This window comes from Danaus plexippus, chromosome 25, assembly GCF_018135715.1.
Source record: "Danaus plexippus chromosome 25, MEX_DaPlex, whole genome shotgun sequence".
NCBI lineage: Eukaryota > Metazoa > Arthropoda > Insecta > Lepidoptera > Nymphalidae > Danaus > Danaus plexippus.
The window spans coordinates 5,766,983-5,791,752 of NC_083553.1; the positions used below are offsets into that span (position 1 = coordinate 5,766,983).

The 24,770-nt window shown below is 36.1% G+C and overlaps 3 protein-coding genes across 4 annotated transcripts; 2 read left to right on the forward strand and 1 right to left on the reverse strand.

The window, feature by feature from the left end:
• The first annotated feature begins 394 nt into the window (after positions 1 to 394).
• LOC116775057 (tubulin beta-1 chain) lies at positions 395 to 4,795 on the forward strand. The gene is made up of 2 exons (XM_032667856.2): positions 395 to 555; positions 3,176 to 4,795. Exons 1-2 carry the CDS (start codon positions 499 to 501, stop codon positions 4,460 to 4,462), a joined length of 1,344 nt encoding a protein of 447 aa, XP_032523747.1. The 5' UTR covers positions 395 to 498; the 3' UTR covers positions 4,463 to 4,795.
• Positions 4,796 to 10,860: 6,065 nt separating this feature from the next.
• LOC116775393 (tubulin beta-1 chain) lies at positions 10,861 to 15,206 on the forward strand. Its single transcript, XM_032668294.2, has 2 exons — positions 10,861 to 11,020; positions 13,379 to 15,206. The coding sequence occupies exons 1-2, from the start codon at positions 10,964 to 10,966 to the stop codon at positions 14,663 to 14,665; spliced, it is 1,344 nt and encodes a 447-aa protein (XP_032524185.2). The 5' UTR covers positions 10,861 to 10,963; the 3' UTR covers positions 14,666 to 15,206.
• Positions 15,207 to 15,662: 456 nt separating this feature from the next.
• LOC116775394 (uridine 5'-monophosphate synthase-like) lies at positions 15,663 to 21,724 on the reverse strand. Of its 2 annotated transcripts, XM_061524718.1 has the most exons (4): positions 21,580 to 21,687; positions 19,273 to 19,365; positions 16,726 to 16,866; positions 15,663 to 16,417 (listed from the first exon to the last, which is right to left on the reverse strand). In XM_061524718.1, exons 3-4 carry the CDS (start codon positions 16,864 to 16,866, stop codon positions 15,920 to 15,922), a joined length of 639 nt encoding a protein of 212 aa, XP_061380702.1. In that variant the 5' UTR covers positions 19,273 to 19,365; positions 21,580 to 21,687; the 3' UTR covers positions 15,663 to 15,919. The 2 variants fall into 2 exon arrangements, with proteins under 2 accessions (XP_061380702.1, XP_032524186.1); XM_032668295.2 differs by lacking the exon at positions 19,273 to 19,365 and having other exon boundaries at positions 21,580 to 21,724.
• Between the last annotated feature and the right edge of the window lie 3,046 nt (positions 21,725 to 24,770).

Genomic DNA, 24,770 nt, shown 5'->3' on the forward strand with positions numbered 1-24,770 from the left:
CTAAATATTATTAATAAAGTATTCGAAGTTCTACGTCGATCTAAATGGAATGTAATTTCCTTGAAATGTTTTTGTATCAACACGACACAATAAAAGTGTGTCTAAAAATAATGCGTGAGCACAGCATGTAGAACAGAACCAAAAGCTAAATGCACTTAACGATAAAGTAACAAAAATAATCATGCAGTAATAACTCCATATATAGCGGTATTCAGTGTACAGCCGGCCACACGGACAGCTGTAGCGTTTATATCTTCATAATAAAGACTGGAATGGATTAAATCTGTATTAAAGTGAGCGGTGCACTGTACGATAAGGATTCGTAATGGTGTGAAGTGAGCCGCGAGGGATTCGACCAATCAGAGATTAGAATGAACATTGTGCGGAGGCGAATACGACTTCAAAACACACGACTCGCCCGGCGTCGGGCCATATCATCGAGCAGTGCTGTGAGGGACGCTTAGTGTTAAGTTATTACAATTTTATATTAAATACAAAATGAGGGAAATCGTTCACATCCAGGCCGGGCAATGCGGTAACCAGATAGGAGCTAAAGTAAGTTCATAGACTAACAATAACTTACATTTCAGATAACGTCGGAATGTGTTCGTAACGGTCCAGCCATGGAAACTTAATTCTGGAAAATTCTTAACAGTGAAAAATACATTATATTACAGAAATTTAAGAATACTTTGTTATTGCATAACGTCGTTCTTAATTAAATTGAATAATATGCTTTATACACGCAGACGGGGTCGCAGGGTGGGGTTGCGACCCCGAGTGATGGGGTCGTCACGAAAGTTTCCCATCGGTCAACTCGTTTATAATATTTGTTAATTATCCATAAACTTTAAGGACACTGACGTCATCACTAAATACAGCTCTGACTCAGTGCGATAATCTCCAGCAATACAAGTTCACTCTAATTAAATAAACATATTAATGTCGCCAATTAACGCCGATCCTTGTAATATAAATCAAACGCAACTTTATCGACTATTTATTTATGGTCTAAATTCTAATAATCCGTATCCATTGTCTCATCCGATTTCCCTAATTACCGCTTTCGAAGCATTTGCATGCAACACTCACCATCGATGAGATACACATCTGACTTTCTATGAAATTATACTTTTCATATAATTTTGCTTAACTTTGATGTTTTTTTTTTGTAATTATAGGCCTTACAATATCTTAACCTATTTATATTATTTACGAGGTGATTTAGTACAATCATTAGTAAATTTATGTCAATTGTATTAAAAAATACGACAGTCGCCATTTTAGTGTATGACGTGACCTCATATATATATTTATTAACTGTACTCATGCAACTAATATATGGTATTGAGGACAATTATTTGCTAAGCTATAACAAAATATACACATGTCAGATGTTTTTGGACGTAAATAATAAATAAAAAAAATATTTGTCTATGACACTTATTGTGATGTTAAAAAGATTTTACAATTAATAAAATTATATCAGACATTCTATTATATTGTTTATAGTATTATATATAGGCTACGGCTAACAATAATTTCGAACATCCCGGAGATAAGGAAACGATAAAATCAACAAGCGTCGCATTCACTTTGAAGTACTAAGGATATAGATTAATAAAAATATGTGCTTTTATAATAAAAATGAAACACAATAACAATAAGTCTTACGCAATCTATTCATATTTTTTTAATTATGTGTCACCGTGCAACGATTTAAAACATTATAATGCGTCTGCTAAAAACAATCTCAAATAATAATACGGGTTTAAACAATAGCGGTACATTTCTGCTCCGTCGCCCTCGCATTACAATACATATGTGGAATATTTTATTTGTTTAGAGACACATTTTAATACATAAACTTACAGTTCTGTTACGTTTAAATTCATCTCAAGTCAGATGTTAGAATTATCTTATCAGAGGAATAGCGAGCCGAGGTCGTTGAACCCCGGTCGTTGGACGCAGTTTAAAATAACTTGGTTAACGTAGAGCACTTAGCTATGTCTAATACACGAGCGGTTAATGCGTTTGACAGTACAATCACTAATTTCACCCATAAAACCTGAGCTTAAAATGTACTTACAGTTACGTCAAGATTATATTATTGTACATATTTAGTTGTACGAGCGGAGAGTGTCTGTTCAGAAGTTTCTATTGTAGATGCAGTTTCCCTCGCAAGTGGCACAATATAACAGTTCACACAGCACTTTCATCCTATCTCGTTACCAAGAAACCAACCTTTCGAACAATCGATTCCCTTTCACTTTTTAATAACTAACTTAAGTGTCAATTTTGAAAGCGGTTTACACTTCAACGTCACTGTCAAAAACAAAAAAATGCGTATATGGATATATAGATTATGTTCAATAGTATAATGAATGATTATTTATTTATTTAGTACAGTAAAAGAATGCCATGATTTTAAATATATTATACCACTTAAACTTTCTTTTGAGATTTTATAAGAACATATTACAGTGGCCCGTATAAGTAAATAGTTGATAACAAGAATCTCGAAGTATTTATTAGCAATACATATTTATGAGTCTAGAAACCGTGAGCCGAAAGGCACACAGACAAGTCACTTGTTGTATAAGGTGAAGTCAGCTCGCCACACTCACACACGGCTACACAGTACACCTTTAGATGACATCATACCCGCGCGTTAAAGAATCTTAATGTTTTCCGATCGCTTAGCAACCAAGGCTTTAACCATTTAAATAAGTATGCAAGTCGTCTAGCCAAATGAGATTCGCTATGTGACCATATGGCGACATTACAGGCCAGGGCTTTTTGGATACTCGAAGTCATCGTCGATTGGTTACCTACAATACGTTCTGTACATATAAGGCAAGATCGGCTCGTCGAGACGTGGGCGTCGCCCGGCGACTTGCCTCCATAAATCACACGCTTGCGTAATGCTAGTCAGGCTGTAGTACTCATTAGAGTTGAATGCATCCTGCCATCCGTTATGATAGCTCATTGAGTGAAATTGTCGTCGGCCCATTGTAACTAATGAACCCACTTGAAACAGATCTTAACATATCATAAGGATAGCAACACTTCCACTTACCGGCTCTCGTGTGTACAGGGGGGAATTATTGCCGAGTGTGGAATAGGTTGACTTATTAATATTAACTTTCACTAATTTCATGATTTCTGTTGACAGTTCTGGGAGATCATCTCCGACGAGCACGGCATCGACCCCACCGGGGCTTACCATGGGGACTCCGACCTCCAGTTGGAGCGTATCAATGTATATTACAATGAAGCTTCCGGAAACAAATACGTCCCCCGCGCCATCCTCGTGGACCTGGAGCCCGGCACCATGGACTCTGTCCGCTCTGGACCTTTCGGACAGATCTTCCGCCCGGACAACTTCGTCTTCGGTCAGTCCGGAGCCGGCAACAACTGGGCCAAGGGTCACTACACAGAGGGAGCTGAACTCGTAGACTCAGTTCTTGACGTCGTACGTAAAGAATCAGAGTCATGTGACTGTCTTCAGGGCTTCCAGCTCACACACTCCCTCGGTGGTGGCACCGGTTCCGGCATGGGTACACTTCTCATCTCCAAGATCAGAGAGGAATATCCCGACAGAATCATGAACACATACTCAGTAGTCCCCTCGCCCAAAGTATCAGACACCGTCGTAGAACCTTATAACGCCACTCTCTCAGTCCACCAGCTCGTAGAAAACACAGACGAAACCTACTGCATCGACAACGAGGCTCTTTATGACATCTGCTTCCGCACGCTCAAACTGTCCACACCCACGTACGGCGACCTCAACCATCTCGTGTCGCTCACCATGTCCGGTGTTACCACCTGCCTCAGGTTCCCCGGTCAGCTGAACGCCGATCTCCGCAAGTTGGCCGTCAACATGGTTCCCTTCCCCCGTCTCCACTTCTTCATGCCCGGATTCGCTCCTCTCACATCTCGTGGAAGCAGACAATACCGCGCCCTGACCGTTCCCGAGCTCACTCAGCAGATGTTCGACGCTAAGAACATGATGGCAGCCTGCGACCCTCGCCACGGCCGCTACCTCACCGTGGCCGCCATCTTCCGTGGTCGCATGTCCATGAAGGAGGTGGACGAGCAGATGCTCAACATCCAGAACAAGAACTCGTCGTACTTCGTGGAATGGATCCCCAACAACGTGAAGACCGCCGTGTGCGACATCCCTCCGCGCGGTCTCAAGATGGCCGCCACCTTCATCGGCAACTCCACCGCCATCCAAGAGCTGTTCAAGCGCATCTCAGAGCAGTTCACCGCTATGTTCAGACGCAAGGCTTTCCTCCACTGGTACACCGGCGAGGGAATGGACGAGATGGAGTTCACGGAAGCGGAGAGCAACATGAACGACCTGGTCTCCGAGTACCAGCAGTACCAGGAAGCCACCGCCGACGAGGACGCGGAGTTCGACGAGGAACAGGAGCAGGAAGTGGAGGACCACTAAGCATTTCAGCATCTCACTGCCGTCATCGTCTTTACATTCGGTTTTATTAATGATTCCTACTGTGTATTGAAGACACGCTTGCTAACTTCTAACAGAACGCGCGATTTAACAATAAAGAGAGCCACATGAGACATCCTAATAGTGACATTCCTCTCGACAGCAGCGAGCCTCGGCAAGCCAGGTCTGATAGGCTGACTGGTATACCCTACTCGTACTGTCGTACGTACTCCAAGGTTTAGGCATACCACGACGTCGGCTTCGATAACAGTCCATTGAGATTTAAATTGTTTTCAAACATAATTTAATGTATATAATAAAGATTTTTATTTATTACCCATTCGTGTTTCTGTATCTCCCCAAAAATATCGAGTGTAATAGCTGAATGTAATTAATAAAGTAAGCTGCTTTGAAGTATCGAGTAACTTGAGATGAAACACAAACATAGTAGTCACGGTGAAGGCGACTCAAGGTGACCAGACATGCCATTTGATGACACACTTCCATTGGAACTGAACAAAACAAACTTTATGAAGAATATTAAAATTGAAGGTTCATATGGTAAATATAACGGATGAGGAAATACTCGCTCACCAGAAATCAATACACGGCCTTTTAGGGTGTCAAACAAGTTAATACTATTTCTCTTGAGCCAAATACAAAATATACTTTAAAAATGTTTTCTCGAGTAAGTTATCTGCAGTGTAATAAATATAACAAAAATATTAGTGATAAAAAATATATCTGTAAATAAAATAATGCACTAAAAAATTTACGCAAGAAACGTCCTTGGGGTAATGATAAAAATATCGAATGTAACTTCTCATGGGTATAAGTAAATTATCACACATGGCGTCACATGTACTAACAAAGATATCTGTAACAAAAATACGTAAGATGCAATTTTCTAATCTGAATATATAGAGCGAGTTATTATAATAATTAATTTATCAGATAAGCGTTATCTGTATTTGAGGGAGTTTATTTGAGGATGCGATTCATAGCAGCACACTGATATGATATTTAATTGAGCGACTGAACGTCTCAGGTCGTTCAAGGTGGTACAGATAACTGATGATGTCATCTCATGTCACTGAGATGTCTTGTTGTTGTGTAGATCATACCGTCACTGACACGAGGAAATGTAATAAAGATATCGATTGAGAGATCGGGAATAGGACAGAAATAATGATGTAAGGAACGAGAATAAGGACGATTCTTGTGATGAAGAGCATTTTCCGTAATCAATAAGGACCTTTATTAATGTGATTAATCAATATAAAATCTTATTTTGTTTTCTGAAGGCTGTTACTATTTTTAAGGTGAAAGATCTTGAAGGAGGTTTTATTGGATCGTACTTCAGGGAAGTGTCGTTTATAATCTATATTCTATAATATAGCGATAAAACATGGTGTCCTATTAAGATTGTAAACCTTGTGTCATTCAGAGGACCAAAATCACATGTACTGTGGGAAGGTGGTAGGCGCTGCCGCTAAAAACCAAATATAATGAACCATTGTCTATTGACTACGGCTAACGCCTAGCTCCACTTCCTCTCTAACGGTTAGCCTCATATATCATAAATTTATTTTTTTTATATATGTACTAAACATTTAATCAATTTATTTATGAATAATGAAATATATTTTTTATATTTCATTTGATCTGCTCCAAAGTGTTCATTTTAAAAGGGATTCTTATTATATTGGACCGATCATTGAACTTGTAATAGGATACTGGTTAAGGTTTACCCCGGGATTAATTTAATGTTTCTCTGATATTATAAAATAAATATTTTTTTAATTTTTCAAACCAATAATATATTAATATATTTGTCTGTAACTTCTGCTACAATAATCAATCCCAGTTTGCTATTTGATGAATCGTATCCAAAAACTGTAATATTTTTGATCAAAAAAATTTTTAATACCAGTTTTAGTTCTTGGTGTTAATTAACACGAGTCAAGGCGATCGACTTTAAGAATTAAAAGTTAATGACGTCCGAACTTAGATTACATAGAATACACGAAAAATTATTTTAAAAAATCCAATATAAACGAAAGTTACACTCAATAAACAGTAGGTGTAAAAATGAAAATAAAAAAAATGGGCCATAAAAATTATTAAGATAATAACGTTAGTTGAAAAGCCGTAGGATTTGAACATAGTCCTTTCACAACCTCCCAACCCACACCGACTCCAACACTCACACAGGCCTTCAGAGAACATGACATCATTCGTCATAAGACTTGAAAATAAACATTTCCTATTATATAAATATTATTGAACATTAAATTCTATGCAAAACTTTATTCAACACCTCAGTAGACTCACGTTGATATGATAATAGTGTGGCAACTGACTGACTCGGTTAGAGTTGTCAGGTTATGGGTAAAAATCTTCTCTGACATTATACGTAAAAACCTTTTTCTTTGTATTTATTCTATAAAAATTAAGAGATACAGTTGATAGGTACATTAGGATACTAATAAACCTTCGAACCTATTCACTATTGTTCCCGAAGCCAGACGAGACGAAAAGAACCCAGCGTCCACGCAAACGATTGCACTAGTAGTGATCACTTGGCGTGTAATATAGATATATTAATATAATCGTTCTGTTTACCATAAAAGCTGTCCGTGTAAGCCTCATCAAATATGAAGTAAATTAATAAAATTATTTGAACGTTTTCTTGAAAGCGGTTCCGGGAAAGTGAAGCAAACCTTCTACATCCATAAATAATTTTTAAGTTAACTTTCACAGTTATGATATTAAGACAGGTTTATCCTCGTCTATATACAGATGAGATCCTCTTAATATTACATATTGTTTTATAATAAACGCTTAACGGTCTCGGACATTGTCCTTTATTGAATTTCAAGTAAGTAGATGCAATACAAAAACCTTAAGTACCATTATGGCAGCACATATGGCTGAGATCGATTCGTGAAAGTTTCCTTACTCACCAGCTTTACGAAATCATTTGCTGTACTCGATGCTGTGTATTGTTGAATGTTACACTTACATTGCTGGGTTTGGACGAGGAAAATGTGTAAGGAAAATAAATTACTGCTCAATATTTATCATTTTTACGTCTTGTCTTGTAAATTTTTCATAAACAAAAACTTTAATTTTTAAAGCTCGTATGATAGTCTCGAATATTTAAAAAAATCAACTCTTTTTGGTATTCAAAGAGCATACGTAGATATTTTTGGCATGTTTTAAGTTGAGAGAGTTCAACTGCACCAATATGTCTACCGTTTGTTTATGGGCTGGTTCATCCAAGGTACTAGAGCACCAGTGAAAGATTAACTGCATATGAAGTTTATCATTAAATTTTCAATAATTTAAACAAATTAAACCTATAGTCTAGATGTCACAGACACGTGAATCTATACCCATAACTTCAACTTAAACACACTGCTATTAAAAAGACACTACCATAAAAATAGGTATACATAAATATACAGATTCAAGAAAAAAATTGCCATAGGTCCCACAATTCTTCATATAGCACTTAAGGGCAACATCTTTCCACAGAACCTAATAAAATAGCTATTTATTTCATTCAATCGGTATTGAAAACCAAAAACTATTCCATCTACTGTCACTTTTCATAGAAAAAAAACTACTCTCAATAATATGACGTGTAGTTCCTAAACGTAACTTGAAGCCAGGGTGTGGGTGTGTCACGCCCGTCCAGAACAGTCGATGTACTACAAACAACACTGAAACACCGCGCCCAGCCCGCCGGCGCCGCACTGGCGAGGATTTCACTCAACAGATGGCTGCACCATTCAAATATGTATTACATTTAAATACAACGCCTAATTTGGCAGTAGGGCGACGATCTTAAATGAGATGACCTATTGCAAATTTTACTCATAAAGATCTCGTACAAACAGATGAATTGTAGTAAACCTAGACGGTATCATTGAACAGGACCATTAAAACATTATTAATAAACTGAAGAGCCCTCGGTGTCTTTTACTAACCATTTGATAGTCTGGATCCTCTCTTGTAGATCTTCCTAGTTGTTTGAACTCATCCTCTAGACTTATCAGTACGATTTCGGTCGACGACCTCATGCAATTATTATATATCCTGCATTCTATAAACGCCACGACTTGTGTCTTGATGCACGTACTTTTAGCTACTTCTAATGATTTCTTGTTTTACAATATACATTTTGAGCATATACTCACACAGATTGACTACATAAAGCTTGTATATCAGTTATTTAGTACGAGTTGAACGGTTATATAAATACTTACAGTATCACGTTTCTCATTTAGAATTTATATCGAGATATTTGCTGTTTAAATATGAGAAAAAGAAGCTCCAAGGACACTTTCATTATTGTATTTGTTTCAACTTTGCTCATTTTAGTCATTTGCATTACAAAGATGTCCGCTTACTGTTACAATATGGTAAATATTTATTTTAAATGAGTTACGCCAAACAGTGAGACTATTGTTTCACGATACACTGACTTAAATAAATGAAAATGGAAAACACAATGATTATTTTAAGACTTCGCTGCTTTAAATCATAAACTTTCTAAGTACTTATTTTTTACTTATTACACAAAAACTAGGGAATACATTTTTTTTAATTTTCAGGATGGCTATATATATTAAATGACAGCAAGAAGTACATTTAAGTCAAGTATGACAAACGTTAACGAAATATAAAATAATTAAAATAACAAAGTAGCTGCAAACATAATCGGCTCGAGGACAAACAACATATGGCGCAGATGGCGCTACCACAATAATAATAATGAACATTTTAAATAAAAACTGACTTATATTGTGTGAACTTAAAGCAGTCAGATTATTAATATCTGATGACATTGAATTATGAGCCGCATTATTACTTTGATTTTAAATAGTTTTCATTGTAAATAATGAGCCTCCCTTACTGCTATATTAGTATTTACAATGTTTGGATCACTTTAATTCTATATTTTCCATAAAACACGATCATGGGATGAAATTCATATATGTACCTATATATTTCGTAGACATTGAGCCGGAATTCCGGACCCCACCCCGATACAAAGAAGCGGCCGGCGATCAATACCAACGTTACAGATTAAACCATCTGCGTAAATCGACATTGTAATATATGTATTTATGATATAACACGCAAAAACTCATTCAGCAAATATTATTATAATAATTAATCTACATCATACTTCACTGGTTATCTTATTTTGATTAAAACAAAAGAAAAAGACAAAAAACGATAGCAGAAGTCAATTATTTCTTTCTGTTGGTAGCATTGATATGCTAAGGCCATTCCGACCAATAGGAATCTAGCGTTCTGACATAGAGGTGTTACAAATGTTTTAAGTATCGATGTCGATAAATAGAATTTATTACTTTTTTATTTTAAATTTTTGTGTCAATCAATTTGAGAATAAAAAATGTAAATAAATAATATTGTTCATTTTACTAGTCTCCTTTTTATTTAAAGTATATATATTTAGTTACTAAAAAAAAAATATATTACGATTATATTGCACTAATACTGTATTATTGCAAGCATTTTTAGCATTCTAACATATATTTAACTAAATATTATTCGATGCCAAAATATATAAATTCATATAGGCTATGCATGTATAATTAGTGCTTGTTAGAGTCAATCGGTTTTAATTCTGGTAGTATATCACAATGTTTGTATCAAGTGCTGTTAATATTATTTCTAGAACCTTAAACAGAATCTGGTCCTCTAAAAATTGAATATAGATCAGTAAGCAGAGTTTTGAAGTATTTTTGATAGCAGGAAAAGGATTGTGTCCAATTTTTCTAGAGCAGGAGGTTAAATAACTATCAAAACTACTTTTCTATGCATAAAGTACCAAGTATTATTCCATTCTTTTGAGGTTATACACATTAAAAAAAAAAACCTTAAAGGATAAACCCTATGATAGTTCTTCACTTGCTTATTTGTTATCTAATAACAGGAAAAATATGTTAAGTATTTCCATAATTTGGTTTGTTAAAAAAGGAATACCAGTTTTGTTATACTTTTTTACATAAAACAAAGACTTTTTTGTCATTCAACAAATTGTGAAAAGAATTACGTTAGGACACGTTTTTTAAAAATCGATAATTAATATTAATGTGATAAAAAAAATTGACATTAGGTTTGTTTTAGTATATTTCTACTTAATGAAACCCAATAATTAATGTTTATATATGTACTTTAAAATGCACATTAATTTTAATAACAAATACGATGAAACGTGTTAAACATATGTTCTAGGATATATTATACATATGTATAAAGTATGACAAATAGCAGAATGTCGCAATGCGGCAAAAAGTATCGATAAAACGAGACCGGAACTGCAACAACACTCAGCCAAACCCCGCTTTCGTGGAACGGAACGGGCGAACGAAGATTATTCTTCAAGCAGCCACTAAAGTACGTGGTGCGTGCGGAGCAGAAATATATAGTGTTAAGTAATTTATTAAGTTCACAAACAACAAAATGAGGGAAATCGTTCATATCCAGGCCGGCCAATGCGGAAACCAGATCGGTGCTAAGGTAATATTCTTTTAATACTATTTTTACTAGTGAATTATCGTCTGAGAATGCGGCCGGCATTTTGTGACGCCTCGTAGCCACGGGAAAACAAGTCGCCGGTTAGCCGACAGTCATTGTTTATTCAGTCCGGCAAGTATATAACGAGATCTTTAAGGCAATATACATTTTAACTCTTTATCGATATGGGTGTGGCTGGTTTTACCTTAAGTTGCGCATGCCCGTCTCTGTCGTCTAAACTTGGTATGATGATATATATAAAATTTTATTCACATCAAAATTTAAAGATGGAGGTGGTCTGATAGAAATCCATTGTCCGCCGGTTGCCCACGTGTTGAAGCGCTATTCGCCGGTAACTAGTGGCGTCTCTCGAAGTTTAAAAATCATATTTAGAACTCGTGACGTCACACACTTTTTATTACTATTGTGGTATTGTTTGTTAGTAGGTATATAATCATTATTCCCTATGCGATGGCAGTTCTTGCCGCCTTCAAAAAACCGTTATTAGGGTATACAAGCCGGGACCCCTCAAGGTTGAGCGTCTGTTGATAAAGGCGTCCAATCAAATAGCGTTCTTTTGTTAGCGTTTGAAATTTAAAAAAACGTTAGCAATGATCGTTAAAACCGCTCGCCATATGCGAACCAAATACAAGACTAAAAAATATTCATTTATAACAAAAATGATTAATGATAATGTATAATTATCTTGTTAATATTTGTTCTTTTTTTGAAGTTTAATTAAAAAGAAATGTATAGCGTGTTGTGATTATGATTGAAATTTAAAAGATACTATCAGTGTTAGTTCTTACACGGGTCCGTACATTCGATAAAAAGTCGATTATCATACATAGTAGGAGTGCGCATGTTCAGTTCGTTGACCGCTTTTCTTCCGTGTTGGCTAAAATAAGCATGTCCGTTATGAAAAAGCTCCAATTTTGTAACAGATAGTAAAACTGACTGAACTATTCCTGTAGAGAAGATTATGCTCAGTTAGTAACATCAAAAGAGAACGCTGGTTCGGAGAGATCGCTTTATGATACGTTATTACAAATTAAATGGAAAGCTCATCGATTTTTTAAACCACTTAAGTAGGTTATACATTAAGCTGACATTAATCTGTAAAGCCACAGAAAAATACCTTGAGTAATGTCTAGACTTTGAATTATTACACCTACTAATAATGTTTAAGAAAAAGATAATCCTGAATTAGATAAAATTTCTTTCAATGCACTCGGGTGAATAAAGTATTCTGGAAATAAGCCAAGGAAATCGGAACTGGTAGATGACATCACAGATTCTTTCATGTGACACACAACTTCCAACTTTATGGATTAATATGTAACAAGAATTAATATGTAAATATTTAATTTGACGTTTTCAATTACTTGTACGGCTACAGTTATCATATAAAATTAATTTAAGAGGGCGATTAAGTAAATGTAATAAAGTTAGTGAATTTAAATAATCTCAAGGCTATAACAGTTTCGTATTCTGAATTATTGGCGAAAACGTAGGCAGATGTGGGAGGACTCGTCTGAAGCTTATGGCTTGAACATATTGCTTGTTCAGGAATTGTTAGTTACAGGAACATAATATTAATTCAATCTAAAACATCTCTTATATATACATGTATACGTGTGTTGCATATTCAAATTTAATTGACAGCTTTATACAGACGAGTAATTAATCGTTGTGAATTCCTCGTCTGTAACTTAGCGAGTGCGTCAACGTACCAAAACTGAGCTCCAATCGTCTCTGCCGTGATTCATCAATATACGAGTGTACATTAAATATCCGAGTCCGCGTCAGATGACTCTGCTTTTATATCATAATGTCGTCAATCTTCAAGATGACTCCCCACTTCTGAGATTCATTTCACTCTAACTCATGTACAGTGAGGCGGCTTTCTAAACAAGAAATCATCTTTTCCGACATTGGTTAACATTTCATTCTATTATATCGTGTATCTCGTACTTGAATAGTGTACTGAATATCGTGGGTATGTTTTAATCGATTTATAGATAAGCAAAACCCTCATAAAGGAAATATACATACAATGACGCCCACGACAAGAGCTCTCAAAATTTATTGTATTATGTCCATAAACGATAAGATATTAAGTAAGAATATAAATGGTTACGAGGGAAGAAAATAATATGTATAGGATGGATCGATGGAGTGGAGCGGCCTCATTAATATTACAGAGCCCACGCGAGGGTTTGTTGCGAGTCCTGTTACCCTGACGACCGCCGGTGACTCATGTAACGGTACTTTTGCTATTTATGTTCGGCGTCTACAGGGAATAACCTGCCTTTAATAGTCGAGTGTCGGGATTTATATATATTTTCTCCTGTTTTATAGTTCTGGGAGATCATCTCCGACGAGCACGGCATCGACCCCACTGGTGCCTACCATGGAGACTCCGACTTGCAGCTGGAGCGCATCAATGTGTACTACAATGAGGCCTCCGGTGGCAAGTACGTCCCCCGCGCCATCCTCGTGGACTTGGAGCCCGGCACCATGGACTCTGTCCGCTCTGGACCTTTCGGACAGATCTTCCGCCCTGACAACTTCGTCTTCGGTCAATCCGGAGCCGGCAACAACTGGGCCAAGGGTCACTACACAGAGGGAGCTGAACTAGTCGATTCAGTTTTAGACGTCGTGCGTAAAGAGGCAGAGTCGTGCGACTGTCTTCAAGGTTTCCAACTGACACACTCACTGGGAGGCGGCACCGGGTCCGGCATGGGCACGTTACTCATCTCCAAGATCAGAGAGGAATATCCCGACAGAATCATGAACACATACTCAGTAGTACCTTCCCCTAAAGTATCAGACACCGTCGTAGAACCTTACAACGCCACCCTTTCAGTACATCAGTTAGTAGAAAATACGGATGAGACCTACTGTATCGACAACGAGGCTCTTTATGACATCTGCTTCCGCACGCTAAAACTGTCCACACCCACGTACGGCGACCTCAACCATCTCGTGTCGCTCACCATGTCCGGTGTCACCACCTGCCTCAGGTTCCCCGGTCAGTTAAACGCCGACCTCCGCAAGTTGGCCGTCAACATGGTTCCCTTCCCCCGTCTCCACTTCTTCATGCCCGGATTCGCACCCCTGACATCTCGCGGCAGCCAGCAGTACCGCGCCCTGACCGTTCCCGAGCTCACTCAGCAGATGTTCGACGCCAAGAACATGATGGCAGCCTGCGACCCTCGCCACGGCCGCTACCTCACCGTGGCCGCCATCTTCCGTGGTCGCATGTCCATGAAGGAAGTGGACGAGCAGATGCTCAACATCCAGAATAAGAACTCGTCGTACTTCGTGGAATGGATCCCCAACAACGTGAAGACCGCCGTGTGCGACATCCCTCCGCGCGGTCTCAAGATGGCCGCCACCTTCATCGGCAACTCCACCGCCATCCAAGAGCTGTTCAAGCGCATCTCGGAGCAGTTCACCGCTATGTTCAGACGCAAGGCTTTCCTCCATTGGTACACCGGCGAGGGAATGGACGAGATGGAGTTCACGGAGGCGGAGAGCAACATGAACGACCTGGTGTCCGAGTACCAGCAGTACCAGGAAGCCACCGCCGACGAGGACGCGGAGTTCGACGAGGAACAGGAGCAGGAGATCGAGGAGAACTAGACTCCACCCCAGCTGTCTCCCCTCACCCTCCTGTCCTTGCAGTGACTTGACGCATTCGCTTCTGTAGTTTTATACAAGTCTCTCTCCCCCGACCCCCCCGCCCTCGGCTCGCGGCCGACGTTCCGTTTCGTTATTTTACATTCCCGGTTTTCTCTGACGAAGGGCGCTCTCTGGAATGTTTATCTCATAAACAGTTGCTCCCTCAGGACGTGACCCCTTCGCTCACACTCGGCGGTGCTGCGAACTCGCTGGAGACACAAAAGAACATCTTTTGTTTGATAAGGCTGAACTTGATTTTGTTTTTTTAAATCCTAAGTTAATTTTTAATGTTTGTAACCGGTGTGTTTACGTTGGCTTTTTGGCATTTATAGATAACTTTAAGAGTCCAGACCGGACCAGTGTCAGAGGTGGAGACGGCCGGAGGGTCTGGAGTCCTAAACACGTCTATACAGCTAATAATTATGTTCGTACAATTTTTGGAGTCGATCAAAGTTTTTAATTATTATATTCCAGCTGGTGAATTATAAATACTATGATTTTACGAGATGGCCTTTCATTTACACAACACTGACGTTCAGCTAACTATTAATCATCAAGTCCGTAACAAAAAAATATATATTAATGTTTTTTTATGAACATAAAAATATTTCAAACTGTGTCTAGAACTTTCACATTACGTATTAAAAAATGACAAATTACTAAGATGGCGGCCATGTTGGACGCGACGCTTTGGAATGAACATTCCGACACGTTGAATGTTAAAGAAATTTTCAATGAAGCAGGTACTTATGACAATGACTCGGAAGTGACGAGCGTCTCCTGCTTCAGGGTAACGGAAGTATCCTGGTGATGTGACATGTGATGAAGTAGGGAACCTAGTGTGGATACACAAGAATTACTGAGTGTTAGGTTAAAATAAGAAAAATTGACATTGCACTATAAGGCGGTTTAAAACATTGACACAGAATGATTCAACAGATTATAAAGGAAACTTGAATATAGACAATTAAATATGTTTATTTATTAAAAGTTAATACAAGAACTAGTAACATCTTATCATAATGAAATTCATTCAACACGATCTTAAATGTTTCTTATTTTACATAAAATATAAAAAAGGGACAGCTTCAATTAATCGTTTGTCCTTTTACTATTAAGGATTGAGTTACAATCTCGCATGAATCAACTTACAAATAGTAACGAGTGTTACGAACATAAATAACTAATATATAAATTCCAAATCATTAATATTGTTTATGTATCGACTGGATCACAGTTGTCTTTCGCTCCGAACTGACATTCCTTAATGTGGTCCGATATTATGTCTACTGTTTGTTCGCTAACCCTGCCGGCGTCCCTCAACATGGAGACCAGCTCCGTTATGGTGAACATGGAACGCACCCTGACGCCGCTCGCCTCCAGCACGCCGACGCCCCCCTGCTCCCTGTCGAGTACCACGACAGCGTCTGTCACCACCAGACCCTCGCTCCGCAGCGTGTTAACCGTCTCCAGTAAGGTGCCGCCGGACGTCACCACGTCCTCCACCACGAGACACGTCTGATTCTTCTGGAACACTCCTTCTAGTATCTTCTTGGTGCCGTACAGTTTAGTCTCCTTCCTCTTCATGATCATGGGCGTGTCCGTGTTGACGGACATGACGGCGGCGAAGGGCAGCGCCGCGTACGGCACTCCGCACACAAGCTCGTGATGCACTCCGGACGACAGGACTTCCAGTTGTTGGGAGATCGCCTTCTACATCGAATAAAACTAATATTGTTACCTAATGTATTAATATAAGGATCGCTCGTGTAGTTACTTCTCAAACGTCATATAATATGTAATAAAAAATTAAATCTAAAACCAAACATACAGAAGTCTTTGACGGTTTATGCATTTATATTATTTATATTTCTCTTTAGTTTTGTTATCTTTTAAAAATTTATACGGAGCATAGAAAACAAATTGGATGTCCTTAACATATGTTAGGTATAAACCTACTCCTGCATACTTTTTGTGACTTGGGATGGATCAGTAAAACGATTGTTTCTCGAAAGACCTACCACGATCTTAGGATGAGATACGACGACCCTGAGGTCAAAGTATATGGGGGTCCTCCGCCCCAGCTTGGCCTCTATGTCTCCGATGCGCAGCGCCCCCGCGTCGAACAGCTGCACCGCTAACTCTTTTAACTTGCACACCATCTGTAATATTATTATTATTATTGCTCATTAAATTAGAATAATATGAAGTATATTTATAAATTCCGTGAAGTTCTCAAGAAATTCGTTATAACAGTTGTATTTTTCTTGAAGTCACAAGTGGCGCCCTCCGTGCTATACTAATTATAATATACTATAATCCTTAGAATTGTTTTTATGACTGATCATAGCCTATTATAAAATATAGCATATTATAAAACAAACCTGAAACTGTAACGCGAACGCTTGTAACGGATCATAGATGTCGCTACTGGCCACTCACTAACACAAGTGCAGAATTAAGTAAATGTTATGCGTAAAAATATAATTACTGTGTAATTATAAAATTTACAATGATAAGAAGAATTAATATATATACATATATATATATATACTTAAATATTCATTCTCCTTATCATTTATCCTTTATATATATATATATATATATATATATATATATATATAAATTTATCCTTTATATATATATATATATATATATATATAAAGGATAAATTTGATGTAAGAAATAAATAATTCTGTTACATGTACAGATTATGGATCTGTTCTACATTTTTAAGATCTTTAAGCAAAAAAGAGTTATTAGATTTCACCTTTAAATTTATTTTAACATAGATTTTTTATAATTATTTTCAAGCTAAAAATAAACATCCGACAGTATCAGAGTCGAGGTGTCTAGAACTAGTTTTTATTGAATCAGATAATATCATGTTTTTATAAGCGAGAGAATTAAAATACTCAAAACGAACTCGATCGACATTCGTAATAAAATCTTTATAATGTCCAGGAAACATATTCGTTCGTGTTAAGAAAATATTTATGGTATTTTATATAACAATGAAACTTATAAGTTAAACAACTCGATTGCTTTTTACTTTCACATAATAAGTTCTTTGAGATTTAGATATAAAGAATATCTAGAATATAAACTATGATATGATGAAGGACATTTTATTATGTAACCGTATCATGTTATTTGAGTCATACGATCGTGAGATAAATACCTATATTATTCATATTATATTGGCATATTACATTGACATTTGCTTTTCGTGACATTTCAAATACTTTCGTTCAGTAACTACGAAACGTACTATTTATAACATAAAAGATATTACATTAGCAACATATAAGTATTTAGGAAAAAAAATTGTAATAAATCAAATAAGTTTTATAAAAAAGTATAAGAACGTAAAGTTTATTGAATACTTTTACATTTTATAATAAGAGAAAGTGACAGCGGTGACTAAAACCTCAAAAAAAATTGTGCCTTGTAAGTAGGTCCAGGTTAAATAAGATTTTGAAACTTACGATCTTGATTGATAGCCAAAATTATGATGACTTTTTCCATAAACAAATGAAGGCCAAAACACATGTATTTACCTTATTGAAACGTAGGTAAAATAATTGCGGTTAGCGCTTACTGAGTTTGCTGAGAATCACCAAGTATTATAAATTTATAACAAAACACATTGTAAATTAGGAGATATTTACCTTAGGTTAATTAATTCAAAAGCACTACAGTTCCAACGACTGCAAGTACCACAGAGCACTTATGTACATATGACTTCAGATCTTAATTCTTCAACAATTGACCGTAACCAGCCCCCGGCGACATCAATTCACTATCTTTGTTATATAATTTAAGGTTCTCACATTCTCAAACTTCAATAGAATGTTTTTAAAATAAAATAACAACTGCTGACTTCATTTACAAACTACTAAAACCCAATAATTGGGAATATTTATTTTTTAAGGTTTAAAATTATAACGATTAAAAAGCATTATTACTATTTTTATACAAGAATACTATACTCTAGCAGTTATTTGAAATATCAATCACTCTAAATACTAGAATGTTTTTACCCAAAATTCTGGACTTTTGTTTTTGATCTAAACGTGTTTGGAAAAGTGGTAGCACAGAAGAAAATATTTCAAAGAATCCTTTGTTTAGTTTTGTTATAGAAATTCGTAAACCTAAACATCATGAACAGTGTTCAAAGTACAGTCAAGCCTCTACAAGCATGAACGTAGATCGTGAACTTATAGATGTATGGAAAACGAGGTAGGCACCCATAGATTGAATTTAAAGAATTGACTGACCTTTGACAGTCTGCTTTGACAGTCTTTTCCAATAAGGTATCCTGATTTCAAACACCCTAACTGATTACAGTTGTTTGAAGCGACTTAATGAAATGTATTTGAGACGAACCAGTGGACAAAGTGCGCTGCTTAGTTATATCTTGATTAGTTGGTGTGAAGAGAGATTTTTATCCAGCAGTAGGTTCTGTTTCTCTAAATGGATAAGATCGTGTACATGTTACTGATAACGCCATTTCATTGACTCGCACTGGCTTCGGGGATCATAATACAAGATCATAGTTTCCTCACCAGTCACCCGTCGGTCGAACACAGTTTTTGAATTGTCGCCTCACAGAGCGAAAAACTGCGAAGTGTAGTACACTATTTCAGTTCCCTGTACCGCTGAAAGAAATTTCGATGATGAAGATGGGTATCTTGCACTCGCTTTTTTCTTGGGAAGTTGTTCGTCGATCGTACGACGATCGCTTCTTTTAGAGAGCCCAAGCCTAGCTGCAATCTCTTTAATGTACAGGCCGCGGTCACTCAGAACCTCCTCTTAGATAAGAGCAATCGTTTCGGGAGTGACTACTGTAACAGGGAGACCGTCGTGGTCAACGTCTTCGATGGATTTCTCACGAGGATAAACTCTTTCACCCAATTACTCACTGTACTACAGGAGAGAGCAGAATATTTCTAGACGCCATCCAATCGTTCTTTTATTTGGGCACCAAATATACTTTCTTTAAACAGAAACTTTACGACACTCAGTTTTTGACTTATTGACTTTTTGAAAAATACACCACTCTCCTTATTTAAATACCTGCTAAACTAAGATTAAGCCTGTCATGTTGACGCGTGTTTTTTATGTTAAGTACGCGATAAGCGTACTGTTTAATGCAACTCAACATGTAGCGACACGTCGCGTAGGACTATACCAGGCTAGTTCATTGTGAGACCGACTAGGTACCTAAATTTTCATTATATTCCTCTCTATCTATGCTATATAATACAATGTTTTTTATTATTCTAAAGAGTTCTTTAGTGTCTTCTTATTTCGGTACAGTGAGAGCTCTACACCATCATTCAGGTTTTACTCGGCGGCATCTCAAATGCCACTAGAGGTATCTCGCCAGCGCTACTTTTCTCCAATATTTGTATTATAATTAGTTAAGGTCACACCTAAACGCGTAAAAGCTACGGAAGGAAGATGTCCAACACCGTGGTTTTATACATACAATGATTTATAATGACTGTGTTATTTTGGTGTTTTTTTTTAATTTTAAGCTATCGACGAAAATCTCTATTCAGCCGATGTAAGCGACAAAAATGTAACTAATTATGACTACACCACGCTTTATGTATTATGCTTGTATGTTATAATTATTTACTGCATTTTAATTACTATATATTTAGTGATAACACCAAACATTCTATTTGAACTATGTCCGTTCATAAAATACTAGAATTTGAACTTGTCTTCGTTCGCTTGAAATAAGAGAAATTTGTTTAAAAATTTTAAGTATTTTTTTTACATACCTTTACAGGGTGAAAGTTGTACCTTTGCTTGCATGCCTTATAACCATTGGCTCGTTATAGTGTTTGTTGTAATCAGATTTTTAATAAAAACCTCACAACGTCAAACCACAACCTTGATTGTATATATATAATGTATCCGTCCGTCCATGTGCCGTACACACGATCGGCTTCTTACAAGATTTTTTACAAGAAACCGGTCGACACCCGAAACTCTCAAAAGGCAGGCTTTGTAAAGCTTTGGAACTGTTTGAACCTGTTGATAATCTCTAAGACCTAAGTGTTCTTCTTATATTACGACAACTTTATGGGTGGATCATTGATTAAGTGGAGAATTTTGCTAATTTTTGATAGCTTCTAAGTAACATAACAGTGACGTCAGTTGGTACATTCGAGAACACATTAAAACTTCCAAGGCTAAAAAAAGACTAGACTCAATTACGTACATTTATGAATACATATAATGAAATAATATTTCACTTCTATATATTTATAACTATTTTATTATGCGGTTATCGATAATTTCAATTATATATAATAACAGTTAAGACCTTGTATATAATATACTTCACTAGGTACATATGTTATCTGTGTACATAATGCCATAGATTAAATATGTCTGTACCAAAAACTTAGGCGCATAAAAATAATCTTTCATATCCTGTATATGTATTGTTCACCAATTTGTTTGAAACTCATTTAAATGAAAATAATATATTTTCGGATATACGCGGATTTTATTATTTTAAAACTACATAAATCCTACGTTTCGGTTATTTTTAAATAAAACTCGCGAAAGTCTTAGATCTCATTATTGTTTGAAACTTCTAGAAATATATTCTTTAACGCAACTCAGACCTTTTTGTTCGAATGATATTATAGATGAAAAACTTTAGCTTCTTTTATTAAAAATATATTCTTTGACGTGACACAAGCCAAGGATAATGATTTAGAATAAAATCAATTTTCTTAAAATATAAATTGAAGATCTCAATAAATTTGGGATCAGTATAAAAATAATATATCTATTACTGAGCAGTTTAAAGTATCTACAATCTATTATGAATATAACAGTGGGTATACCTTGTTGTTTAAGCACTAATTCCTCTTCTTCTTCATCTGTCAACCTGTAATGTTCTGAAGTCTGTGTATCGACGTCCGAACGACTCGACCACTCAATGTGTAATGTAAACATGTCTTTATATTAACTATCTGCGTACAGAGTTGACCACGATTTATAGTTATCACGGATATTTCCACTACGAAACTCGATACAATCATTCTCCTGGCTTTACTCGTCAACATCGAGAAGCTTCCTCAACTTACCTTGCTGATACAGAGGTTGTTGGGTGATTGAGCAAAATTTAATTTAAACTGCATTTAACCTCACATATTTAATATATATTTTTTATAACTTTCAAGTGTAATAACGAAATGTAACTTCAGTAGCTTCTGGAGATCAAAATTTAAAACATAAACACTGTCAAGACATCATTTTTGCAAAGGCGTAACAAACAAACACAAACACGTTATTAATTTATAACATCAGTATAACTAACCTATACTGTGAATATATCATTAATAACTGTAGAACGTTTTATGGAAATATTTTTTATCGTTTAAGGATAGTTCCCATTAAAAACCACTTAATACAATTTTCTCAAGTTTCTATATATGATACGGAATAATAAGAAGATATTGCAGATTGACTTACTGATTGCGTAATTTTGAAACATATTTGCCACTTTATATGATTATCAGTTTTATACAAAAAAAGTTGCATCCATTTTAATCGTGGCAGAATATATTATATTTTTCCTGCATTACTAATTCATGTTCAACGAGATTGCATTTCGTTAGTATATAATAGTTTTCTGAGTATAAACAACACTACTTTATAATTATATTGATTTAAATCTATTCTAAGAAACGATACCTATCATATATCATAGATTATGGTATATATATCATGGATTATGATATATCACGGATTATGGTCACCCTACATTGTCACGATACAACGCCAGAGACATTATTGAATGTTTCTCCATATATATTATAATTAAATCATTACGTGCTATATATATGCATGTAGCTCATTTTCTTATGTAGTGTTTAAAATAATAAAATATATAACAAGGTCGTTTAATAAAAAATAACATTTCAACTGAATTCTAATAATTAGTTGAAACGTTTTTCACGCGAGTGATTACTTGACGCTGTACGCGGACCCCTCGCCGCACCAAATGCTATCAACGAACAATGTCCTTTATCTTAAACGAGAAAAATTAATTGAATACATCCATTAACAAAGATCGTGTTTTAAACATTAATAGGTTTTTTATTATCACAAGTTATTTCATAGTATAAATAAATATTTCGTATTCGGATCAAAGATTATTTAAATCCACCAACCGGTTTTTATATCTTTATAAAATCTTTATATCCGCAGAGATACAGAACTCCATATTATATCTATATATTAACATAGAGATTTTTTTTTAATGTCAATCATTCCAACCCATCAAACTTTTTTTTAATCTGTGTTTTTAAAAATGATAGTCCAACAATTTAATTTGCTTATTATTACATATAAATGTTTACTATATGAAATTTTATTATGGGACATTTGATCTATGAGAACAGTGAGAAAAATATTGTGCCTTAAATGTAAGACAATTATAGTAATGACTTTAGACAGTTTTATCAATTTATCGCCCTTAATGAATAAATGGCGGACTTAACTGAAATAGTAGTTAGGCAAAACAAAATGGCTCTAATTATTGAATTGAAATATAACTTCATTTATACACAAAATATAACCTTTTAAATATGTTATATCCTGATCTAAACACAGACTGATGTACTCTGTGAAAGTTCCCTTGAAGATCTTTCTGTTGGGTCACGTGTCATGTTCTGGTGAGCAGTTCCTGTTTGGATGTCGTGGACTGCGGACTGTTTTGTTAAATGATATAAATCATGTACTTATGAATGATGAATCATTTTGGTGACTTAACCAGACTTACAAGAAAAGAAAAAGAGGGTTATGTTATCAATCAGATCGTCTGCATGCTGTCGAGTGTCGAGTTTAGACGTTCGCTCTTAATGGATTTCGGAAAGTTATGTGTGGATTATTTTTAACGTGAGTTTTAACTACTAATATTATATGTATTGGGTTTAATGAACGAAAATCTGTTAACGCTCCGTATGTAGTGACGATGATAACTTAGACTAATCATACTGGTATTCCGAGTTTGTTATATAATTCTTATGAAACATATATCTCTTCTGTATGAAATATATATATATATATTGCATGAAAAATATACAACATATTGCTCGGAACATGCACAGGAATGCTATGGTTTTGCCAAGTATCATGTTGTATACGTACTGAGACCGCAGGGTACACAGATAACAAATAATCTCTTTTATTTTGCGCTGACACTTCCATCATATAATTCTGTCAAGTTACTGACGTGAAGCCTGTCGTCTTTTTGAGGGTGTCGTCTGAGCGGTCCTATCTTATATATGATAAAGTTAAAAGTTGCATCACTGATGGAGCACTTAAGAAGAGACTGGTTAGTCGAATAAAGAGAATAAGACAAATGTAGAACGCCGAGGAGAGTGTGGATGAATTGTGTGAACAATGATTTGTATGAGATGAAGGCGAAGAGGCGACGGCATTATGTATGGACGGATCTGGAAGAGAAGCATGGCGGTGACGAGCACATGAGAAAATAATGAGATGATTTTTTAGTTTGGCCGCAATAAAAAGATTGAGGATTTGTCATTATTACGCCTAGGTCACACTGAAAATATTTAGGAAATAAAAAATTGGCTTAATGTTAAAAAGTTGCCAATACTTTTATTGTTTTTCTGAGTAATCTCCGTTCTTCTCTAGACACCGTCGCATTCGATGGAACAACTGTGAAAAGCATTCTTCCTTGGGCATCTCTTCTATGGCATTTTAGGGATCTCTTCGTAAAGTGAATACCTCGAATTTTATCTTTAATTCTTCGCAATAAATAAAATTTTCAAGGCGCCTGGTTAGGCTTGTATGGCGGATGACTCATTGTCTCGACACTTGCCATAGTAAAATATTCAACAGTCTGTTTTGTGGAGTGCGCTAAAGCATTGTCGTGGTGAAGGACGATCCTGCTTTGAGTGTGCTGCTGTAATTTTTTTCCAAGACAACAGGCAAACGACGATTTACATACCAGTCTGCAGTAACGGTCCTTCCATCTTCTAGTATAATTGTCGCGAAATAACCT